The 11,213-nt window shown below is 38.3% G+C and overlaps 1 protein-coding gene across 1 annotated transcript in view; it reads right to left on the bottom strand.

Moving 5' to 3' along the window:
- Positions 1-670: 670 nt before the first annotated feature.
- LOC114364898 (protein Wnt-1) overlaps positions 671-11,213 on the bottom strand; it is a 95,411-nt gene continuing 84,868 nt past the window's right edge. The window contains exons 2-9 of the mRNA XM_028321258.1: positions 9,374-9,521; positions 7,697-7,823; positions 4,373-4,530; positions 3,899-4,006; positions 3,282-3,428; positions 2,849-2,976; positions 1,760-1,891; positions 671-898 (exon numbers count right to left, since the gene is read on the bottom strand). Of these exons, the coding sequence (XP_028177059.1) occupies positions 829-898; positions 1,760-1,891; positions 2,849-2,976; positions 3,282-3,428; positions 3,899-4,006; positions 4,373-4,530; positions 7,697-7,823; positions 9,374-9,521 (1,018 nt within the window). The 3' untranslated portion in view covers positions 671-828. The remainder of the gene's footprint in view (positions 899-1,759; positions 1,892-2,848; positions 2,977-3,281; positions 3,429-3,898; positions 4,007-4,372; positions 4,531-7,696; positions 7,824-9,373; positions 9,522-11,213) is intronic.

Raw genomic sequence — 11,213 nt, 5'->3', positions numbered from 1 at the left:
ACACAAATAAGTTAGTAGGTAATACTGTAAATACTTTAAAGCTTATTATCAGAAAATACATAATCACTTAAACTAAATCAGTCCATTTAAAACATAGAAGAAATAATTTATTTGACAAATTAACAAAAGCAAGGCTAAAAGAATACTGGCAAGATACAAAAATGAATTTAACAAAAGAAGGTTGATTGCAATTTGAAAATAGAATTCCAAATATAAATCCAAATATGTTTCCAAAAGTTCCTATTCCAGATTTAAGGTTGTTTACCTAATATTATGGGACTTGGACTTGGAATAGTCAATTTAACAAAAAATTAAGATTAATTTTACAAATTGTCTCATACGAAGATCATAATAATATTATTGGAGAGCTAACATCTACAGTCGACAACAGAATTTAATAAACAAGAGCATTACAAAAGTTTAGTAGAAGATACCAATGAAAAATGGCGATAGATTTGGTGGTTCCAAAATTATTCAAGTTCATACTTGAGACAATATCATACTCAAATTGTCAAAGAAAGGTCAGACGTTATAAAACTACTGGATCCTATTCTGTAGTCGTATAGATGGTTTCATCCACGAAGACGCGCCCCACCAATTTTTGGTCGAGGGAAGTTTGATTCGAGCAATCCAAGCGTCATTATTGTAGTGTGCGTGTGCACTCATGGATAATTCAGCGTGTACCGATAACACTCAAACATTAGCGGAAGAATGGTGGGGCGCGTCTTCGTGGATGAAACGATCTTAGTCAACATTATCGAAATTCCTCCATTTATCGAACAATATCTCAACGATGGTAAAGCATTTGGTCTCGTTGTATGTAGCCTCCTAGTTGCAGACGTGGTGGTCTCTCTTGGAGCGGCAGAGCTCGCAGTGCACCCGACAACACCAGACGAACCTAAAAAGACAACGAGATTTGATTTAAACCTTGTAAAATAGGCTTTATCTTTATACATGACTAGCTTTCCGCCCGCGGCTTCGCGCGCGTGGACCCCTGAACCCTATGTTTTTCCAAAATTTAATTTAGCCTATGTTACTCGTGGATAATGTAGCTTTCGAATGGTGAAAGAATTTTTAAAAACGGTCCAGTAGTTTTTGAGCCTATTCATTACAACCAAACAAACAAACAAAGTTGTCCTCTTTATAATATTAGTGTAGATACAGGATCACTTTCAGCAGCACCTGTAAGACCATCGTCATTGACCTCCTCGCATATCGTTACCTCCTCGTTAAAAGTACCTAAGGTAACACTAAAAATTAGGCTGGGTTGCACCATCATACTTTAACTTTGACAAACGTCAGAAATCTGTCAAACTCTATACAAAAAACACCGGTTATCGTTATAGTTACGGTCAAAGTTAGATGGTCCAACAAAGCCTTAGTATGGAATTTTCACATCGTAAACGCAACGCTGCCCAAACGTCTTATACTTTTGGATAAAGATGTAAGCCATCAATGAATTTGTTTTTCTTCAAAAAGTCAATATGAGATCGACTGTCAGCATGTCAGCTTACCGAGTCACAGTTTCCATTCAAGTACTTAGTTACCACAGATATCACTAATCCACTGCCATCTGTTATGTGTTTTGCCGACGATCTCGTGAAGATAGCGTAAACCACCTGAACCCGGACAGCACAGAACCGGTCGCTGTAGAAATTCTAGCTAGAGGAAAGCCTTTTCCTAACAGTGGACGTCCTTTTGCTTAAATAAAAAGGCATTTCAAGCCTCAAGGATCAAGTTTACGGCCAAAGGGTCTCACCTGCAGCGGCACTTCTCCTCATGATCGCGCACGCGCGTCTGGTACCCACGACCGCAGCACAGCAGCCGGCAGCCGTCAAGCCCTGCTGATGTACGGTTACATGTACGACCACGCGTGCCGAGAATGCCGAGTCTGGAATAGTCACAAGTAATGTTATTAATACACGAGATTAGTGATATACCTGGTCATCACAAAAATCGACCCTCCCGCGACAAGCACTTTCAAACGTATGCATCCCCACTTCCCACCAATATTACTTTACTATATTACCATTTAAAAGCCTTGTTCTAAACTTCATTTCATTAAAGGAAAGGTTTTTACCCCGAAAATGTGTCTGTAGAAGAATCCAGAGTCACTTTGAGCCAACTTTTATGGCTATAAAACTGTTAAATTGGGATTAATCGCTATCCATCTGTTAAAGAGGACACGTGAGATCATTATTTGGTTTTATAACCATAAAAATTGGTCTAATTGATCCCAGAGGTGAGCCCAAAGTGAGGTCTTTTTTCAAGTTTTTCAAGTCACATTTATTGTATAATATGTTAATCGTTTATTAGGAAATTAAATGTGTTTTTCTTTAAGGATATTTATTGGGCTTTCAAATAAAACCAATATTGTTGGGGCACCATGATTGTGTCAGTAGAAATGAGTTTTCCTGTAAAACGTAGGTGGGCCGATTTTTGTGATGACCAGTGTAGATGAAGATGCCGACACATTTACAGAATGGAGTTAGCATAGCACTCCTGACAATATCAAGATCGTGTCACGAATTACTTATGTTATAGGTACATACGAGTTAATGACTAGCACATATAAAATTGTGTGGAAGAGAACATGAGGAGAAAGAACTAGAAAGAAGAAAAGCATAATATGAATCTCTTCTCTAAGAGAGGCAAAAATATGACGTATACTTTGATATTGGGTACGATCTATTACTTGAAAATGTTTACTACACACATTTTTTAGTCTTTACCTCAGCACATTCTACACCAAAATGACGATTAATTTTCATCACAGTCTGCAGTTCGTTCCCTTACGCTTGTGAAAAAGGAAACATAGCCATAATGGACATAATGTCTGAAAACTTACTCGTCATTAGGTTCGCAGTAATCAGGGGAATCTTCCAAGTACACCAAATCCGTTTTGTTGGGCTTCTTCATGTCTGCGTGAAGTGGTCGCAGTTTCCGTATGTTCTTGCCTCTCTTCCGTTCTACTATCTGAAAAGTTAATACAAAAATACAGTTGGAAAATTGCTAGTATCCTTTTTACATGAAAAAATGCATCTGGACAAGCGCAAAAAATACCTGCAGTTATAGAAGCTTGCATTGGGCTAGTTGAGACGTAATCATCAACTGAAAATTTGCATACCAACCTTAAAATACGAAGCGCTCTCATATCTAGTGGTGAGTACATATCGCCCATCTAAGAATAAAGGTTAGGAATGGTGACTCTCTTTCTCTGACTTTCGAAAGGGTAGTTCAACACTGACAGCGTTGGGTATGACTACTATGATAGTACCAACCTTGACATGCGAAGCGCCCTCATATCTGGTGGCGAGCGCGTCGCCTACAAGTCGCAGCTGCGGCAAGCGACGCCAGCATACTCGCACTGAACATGAGCCTGACATGCCGTGGCACTTGCATACGCGCTGCATTCGGCTGCGGACCGCCTGGGGACAACAACAAAAGTATAAAATTGCAGAGATATGGAATAAAGACTTAGAGACTAGGAAGCCACGAAAACGAAGCTAGAAAACGCAATTTGGTGGACCAACGATTTGATGAAGTTCGTTAAAAGCAATTGGATGCGGGCATCGTAGGACTGGTCGTTGTAAAAATTCTCAGAGGAGATTTAATTTGTCCAGCTGTAAACTATTGTCAACTATTCGCTGTAATAATGATGATGAAGAAGCGACTGAATGCAAACGGTCTCTCTCTTCAGTCGGACCCTCATTGATGGTAACTTTCCTTATCATCATCACACTCGCCTCTTACGACTCGCCATTGGAACAGTAGGAGTGGTCCTATTCTACTTGAAAGAACTATTACAGGGCAATTTCTTGTCTCCACTTACTCCTATTTTCGGTTTCGTGGAAAGATGCTGTGAAAAAACGATATCACAAATGAATTTCCAACTTACTCTTCGCCCAGCCTCGTGGTTGTGCAGATTCATCAAGCCTTCATCTGAGTTCTTATCTTCTTTCGAATCCACGAAGTCTCGACTGTACTTCTCGCCGTATCTTATATCCTGGAATTTGTAAAAAAGAATCGTTAATTTTATTAATATTATTATTGACGAATAAAATACCCATCTTATACGCTATAATTTAAAGTATAAAGTCATGATTCTAGGATTTAACTTCATAAGTTCTTCATAGTCACAAACAAATCGGTTTTTACTTACTGAAGAGGAATTATTTTACATAATTAAATAAATAATAATAAAATAATGTCCTCACTGTGCCAGTGGTGTTGTTCGCTTACGAATGCTCGCACTACACAAACATTTATTGTCTACCTCTTCATGACATTACACACTCCAGTTACTCTGTGGTAGATAGACAGAAGAAGAGTTAGCAATGAAGAAACAAAAGAAAGAAGCATTTGGTATTACCTCCGAACATCCTCCCCACTGCCAATGGCGCGGTGTTCGCTTGCGAACGCGAGCGTCGCACGAGCATTCGTTGAGCTCGCCGCGACTGCACGCGCGTGCTACTGCGTGCGCAAGCGCGGCGGCTGACAGCGCGTGCACGAATGCTGATTCACGGGACTCTGGAAATAATTATCATCATAATATAAGAGCTTCAACATACAAAAAAAATACGAATATGTTATTAATATACGTATTGATGGCGAGGCAAACACTATTTTTATAATTTTAACTACTGTGTCAAGAATAAAGTTCTTTACAAGATTTCCACAACAGCTGGTCGCATCCAGGTGTTTCCCCCTAAAGGCAATGCGGTGCAAATGTGCAGTATAAAAAATTATAAAATAAAATATCAATTGATTTAGTTAGACTTTACTTTCTTCGATAGATCGAATTCGCTCAAAACCGCGGTCTATATGGCTTTGGCTAAATACTAATTATATAGCTTTAAAAACTTGTTTTGTGTAAAGAGTATGTACCTACTGCGTCATACAACTGTTCCCACTCCAACTTCAGTCTCCCTAAAATAGTTTCAAAAATCGGTACACTAGTTCAATGTCCTGGCGCCGGTTGACCATTCCCAAAGAGCTCTGCCCAAACCAATTACTTTTGAAATTCCTTGGAAACTATCGATTGTACAAGACTTTAAAAGTCAGGTTATACTGGTCAGCCGTTCCTGGTTTATCTTACACGCTGAGCTGATCAGTCAACACTGACACGCGTGATGCCAGCAGCCGACATTAGAAAATAAACAAACATGAAGATATTCCTTGAATAATTCTTGAAGTGGAGATGAGCCATGTGAAACGGATGCGGGGGTTCTAAAAATCGTTGGCAAGCAAAAGTATTGGGATAACAAATTGGTGAATCGTTTGGAAAAATAGCAATGGCATTTATCATAATTGAAATGGAAAAACAGCCACTCTGTTCTGTGTTCTTAAAATATCTCCTCTACTTAGACTTGATATTTAAAGTTGAAAATGTTAGATACTTGTCCGACAATTATTAAATTGTCAACTGTCCCACTTGCTTTATTTGAAAAAATCTCTTCTTAAATACCAATAGTCCAAGTTAGAAAATCCGATTTTCTCGGTACGAGTGTGTACCTACTGAATCCTTTCAAAGTTAGAATTAGTACAACAGACAGGCAAATTAGTATATTCTTAAGTTTTCTTTTACAAGCTATCACAGCTTAACTATTTTGTCACATAAAGAAAAAAAATGATCTTAATTTAATATTTTTACTTGATTTGAGGTTTTGCAAGTCTTATAACCTATTTAGTTAATAAATAATGATCAAACTAACAATTAAGCTAAGGAACACATGGTAGGTACTTATGCATTACCAAATGTAACGTAAACAGTTTATTTCGCTGATTGATACTTAAACAGCTGGTCCCAAGTATTCAGTAAACACCTGTCCACATCTGCCTGTGTTTAGAGTTCTGAATGGCATGGCAAAGTCGAGTTATTTGTACAAAGCTTTACGATCAACTTCAAAGGTTTGTGGCGTGGTGGCGGCCCTTTGACCAAATGTTATTTCGTTCGGTTTCAATATGTGAATGCGCATCGTATGTGTTAAGGTATACCTATTCATATTTAGCCAAGTAATATGAAAGTGCATTAGTTTAGCCCGCGGTTTTGCTCGCATTAGCACCGGTCAGTCACAGATTTTGTTTATTTCATGTGTTTTTTAGGACTTATAATATGTAGTTTGAAAAAGTAGGATAATCGTTCTTACTGACAACTAGTTAACCTGGTGAACTTCGTACAGCACAATGTTCATCAGAAATAATGTGAAAGAATTTTTCAAATCGGTTCAGTACTCAGATCATATTTCTATGATCTGAGATTCAGTAGTTTCGGAACCTATTCCCTTCAAACAAACAATCAATAATGATTCCTCTTTATAATACTAGTGTAGTTAGACTGATGTTTAGAAGTCCATCAATATTCCCTATTTCCATCCAAAAGTCTAGGTGTGATAAAACCAAATGACAAATCTATTGGAAGAAAAAAAGCTAGGTAAATAAAATATCACAGAATTTTCTTGGCTTATTAAATTTTGCACTTCGCACTCAGTTCCAGCGTAACAAAGGCCATACAAATGCATTGAAATCTTCAAACACTGGCACTGAAGCGCTAAGTGGGGCTACACGGTCTAAGAACAAACAGTGCTAACTATGATTATGTAAATAGCACAAACTAATTACATAGACAACAGCAACACCTATCCTAAGGATAAGTCAAGTCACATGAGATTTATTTACGAATACTAACGCCCGTATTCACAAACATTACTATGAGGTCTCACAGTGAGCGTGGACGCACAGGGTGACACACAAACCAATCATAGAGCTCTATTCAACGCTGTGCGTTCGATTTGCTGCTTCACTTAAGCACGTATCGTTTGTGAATACGGGCGTCTGTCTTGTAACAATTATTATTCCAAGATGTTCTCTACAATTTTAAAAAATTCGTTTATTTTGTTTGGGCTGATATTAAACTTTTTGATTTCTTCATAGTGAGGTTTTTAACCCCTTTTTTCCATCGGAGGTTCATATACATTCTACGCTATACTCGCACTCTTTCGTTCGAACTCCACCTATTCTTCGAAATATATTTTTAAGCCTTCGAGTTCCAAGACATTTAATTTTCCCCAGTTCTAGTCACATAACCTATTTCAAACGGCCAAGTTGAAGATCCTGGCAATTGCAGTGGAGAGAACGAGAGGTAGTAAGGTCGCACAGATAGGAAGGTTATTATTTTAGTAGTTACTAAGATTAGAGAAAGAATGAAAGAAACATTTATTGCTTTGGACATCACACATGGACAAAAAAGGTAAGTTATAAAAGAAAGACAGAGGTAACACATAAATATTAACAATGGAAGAGAATGTGGACTGAGTAGTGCCACCTTGTCGCAACAGCGATGCCCATCGCAATGGGACCCCACTCAGCATATGCCGTGGCCCACGGTGAGGAAGGCCACGACGCTGGTTTTCAGTGTGTCCCATGCCGAGTGGGTATCACGGACACTAGGATTAGGTTAGTGTACCACTGCACTACGTAAAATGTACGACCTTCGGCCGTCTTCCGGCTCGTGGTCGCCACTCAAGAACTTTCCTGCCCCAGCGGCCATCAGCGTGGCCAATGCGGGAGGTGCCTGAGGTGCCATACGAAGGTGGAAATCTTTGGGGGAGGCCTTTGTCCAGCAGTGGACGTCTTTCGGCTGAAACGAACGAACGAACGAAAATAGTGCGCGAAGATTAGTCCCGTAAACACTTACTGAACTTCAGCACGCCGCCAAAGATGTCTGAGGAGTTGGCGTTGGTGGTGGTGCTGCAGTTCCACCGGCTGTGCCTGAACTGGTGCTGACACTCCTCGATGGCCTGGACCGCCCCTGTCTGGAGCACCTGAAAGGTTTTAGACAGTAATTAGTACCATCCTAGACTGGAAAAAAAAGTACCAAAACTTGTGAGCAACCGTTACTTAGCTCTCGCATTACTTTGGGTCTTTTAGGCGAGTGAGCTTTACATGTGTGGTGGCTCGCTATTGTTCGTTTTTTTCAAAAGTTTTGATAGACGTATAATGACATTACATTATCGTTTTGTGCGTGTACACGTACACATACAAGTAAAGCTCACTCGCCTTCGTAAGTTGCAGGAACTTAATAATGAAAAGTAAATTGTTTCTTTTTGTGTATTAATATTCAAACCTGCATGCTTCTTATGTAGCAAAACATGTGAACTTATTTTTTAGCTGTAACAACTGTGTACCATATTTTATGCAAATAAACAATTATTCTATTCTATTGTATTGTATTCTATTCTAAAAATTACGTTAATTGCGTAACAAAAATTCTGACCACGGTCTACATCCGAAAGCCAGCAATGAAACTTTTAAAATATGACCGAACTGGACCCTGATTACCCACACGTCCCTAAATTACTGTAAGTCTGGGATGCGAGATTGTAAGATAATACAAGGAAAAATCTGATAAAGTAGGTAAATTAATTACTCCCAAAATTAATATAACTTTTCATTCATTTATTTATTACATGGTATAATAGACTCTACATACATAATAACTGAGGAATGATATAATAACACACATTAATCTGAGTAGTCTGTCTATGGCACAGTCTTATAACAAAAAAAAATATCAATAAAATACATTATCATAAGCAATATACCTACTTATAGACCCAAAACTTAACAAATATTGCCTATTGTTTAAAAAACATAACTACGAAACTCTACACTTGACGAGATTTCCTTCAATGCCTACAAAAACAGAACGCATAATCCTACCGTCATATCCCATAGGATTACTGGGATTCCTCCAACATTGTCCTTTATGACCAAGTCCACCCAATCAACTTACTTAAACCTTTTACGAGCGCAATGATTTTAATGATGTCATTCGAAATCAATTTCCTCGAGTTAATAAAATGCATTTAATTACGTCGAGTTGATGCCTCAATAAAGTTCTCGTTTAACGATCACAATCGTGGATCTAGTAATGGGATTTTATCTGGTGAAAATACCCTAAATACTGCGTCTGGGGACGTATTTTTGAAGCGTTCGAATTTTAATTCGTATACGAATCTTTTGTTCTTCGAGAACGCCTTAAAAATTTTTCTTATTAGCTAAGAAATCAGGAATTTTAAGTTACCAAAAAATCCTAAGTAATTTCCATGAGACTAATGATAGACTTCTTCCTAAACAAAGTGACAAACTTGAAAATTAAAATACGGAAATCACTGCGTACGGCGTTTTTATTTTTTTGTATGCAGCGATCGAAATTAAAACTGTCATGGATATAATTTTGCCCCCAGGAGACGTACTTACTTTAAAGATTTAAATACCAATCCCGATAAAACTTCATATAATATGTAGATTCGCTTAAACGTATACGCTTGGCCGATTTTGCATGATTCCATAATCACAGCCTAAGCATTACCTGTATCATCTTATCAGAGAGCAGGCACAGCTGCTTCTGCCGCTCCACCAGGTACTCCAGTCTGTGGCAGTTCTCTTTGTGTAGCGCTGTGAACGTCTCAAGCGAGGAGTTGCCGGCCTCGCTCGGTGGTCGAGGTGCCGCCAGATTCCTGGAAAAAAAGTATAAAAGTAATGTTTTTGTCTCGTCAGCCATGTTACGGCACAAAGATACACAATATCTTTATTGCTTCCATAATAGTGCATTATAGATGTTACAGTTATAATACTGATCATTTATGGACTAAATGATAATATAAGATGATGATGATAAGATGTTGAATTGATGCTATATGAAAATGCGAGTTCCATCATCAGACACCCTCTCACGTTATGCTATCCAATTGACGCTAATTAGTACGCAAATGTCAACTGAAAAATTCTTAATTCAGTACAACAGAGCCGAAACTCTAATTTTTTTAAACATCAACAAAACTGAAAAAATATCTTAGTCTAATGTGGTGCCAACTGTACGTACAGGTACTGAATTTTGGCAAGATTTAGCTTACTATAACGAGATGGAAGGCACGTAACAAATCTTTTGTTCGTGAATTATGCGATTACCGATAAAATATTTCATAATTTATTATTTTATTTTTGCATTATGCATTACAAACTATGTAAGTATTACAAGTAATAGAGAGTTTCATAATATAAATCATGAACCGTTATAAAAGTCTGTAAAAAAGCAATGGCTGCAGTCGATCGCTAATACGGTAAAACAAACGCAATCCGAGGCCCTCAACGATGAGTATATTGTAAACAGCTTCCCCCATACTGACTGAATGGTTGCCACAGCCTCCATGCACGTGCAACACTCAAGGTCCCACTACCCTTGCACATCCTCTCATGCTTGCAATTAACACGAAAAACCGAGCGGGACACAAATACAAACGACCTAACAGCCAGAAAGAGACAGCGCGACTCATTTACCCGAGCACTTTTTATTTCCACTTGCAACGAAGGGAGGTCGTCGGCCAATCAACGAACTAAGCCGCGCCCGTTCCATTGGCCCGTTTGAATAGAGAATATTTTTTCAAAAATGGAACAATAGCGGGGGTAGGTAATAGCGAGTTTTGTTTTATTCGAGTGGTTCCTCATTCGAGTGGCCGAGGTCGCAGAGAGCGGACGTCTCAGGCATAATTGCCTTAGTATTGTTACTTGGAGGGCACTCGCGTGTAAGCATTTCATTTGCGAATGATGTTTAACATTGTTATTTTATTGCGGAACTCGTTCCAGCCTCTTCAGCGAAGTAGGGATTACAGTACAAGCAAATTAGCGTTGTTTATTTCCACTTAAGGATCGTCCTGCTTCACCGTGTTTGCTAGGAACAACTTATTACAGAGGTGTTTGCTTTCAAATAAAGAGATTTCGCGTCATCTTTCTGGATTTACGACGTCGTTTTCAGTTTATAACGTCAGTTGTAAAATGTCTGACACCTTTTGATATGTTTTATATGGGATGGGACTAGGAAAATCCTGTTTTGTCTTTTTATAACTTGAGAACCTTAAAGCTGTAGTATTTTCTTATTGACATAAGCTTGAGCATAATAATATATATATGAAAGATGATGATGCTTTTTGAAACCTTACTTTTATATTCAGGAAAATCTTGCAGCATTTAGTCAAATTGTGTGCTGAAAGAACTTCTAAGAGCTCTTTTCAAGTCAAAATGTTCCTACTTTTTGTAAGAGTCCCAGATTGCGAATTCAGACAGATTTTTAATTGTGTAGTCATACAAGGTGAGTTTTTTTCCACAAAATTGCACTAGAACTTGTTTTTCTTATCAAATATTAATTGCTCCTA

The sequence above is a fragment of the Ostrinia furnacalis genome, unplaced genomic scaffold (assembly GCF_004193835.3).
Source record: "Ostrinia furnacalis isolate ACB-3 unplaced genomic scaffold, ASM419383v2 OfSCF0440, whole genome shotgun sequence".
Taxonomy (NCBI): Eukaryota; Metazoa; Arthropoda; class Insecta; order Lepidoptera; family Crambidae; genus Ostrinia; species Ostrinia furnacalis.
The sequence above is the reverse complement of the archived record's forward strand: the minus strand, read 5'-3'. Positions and strand labels throughout refer to the sequence as shown.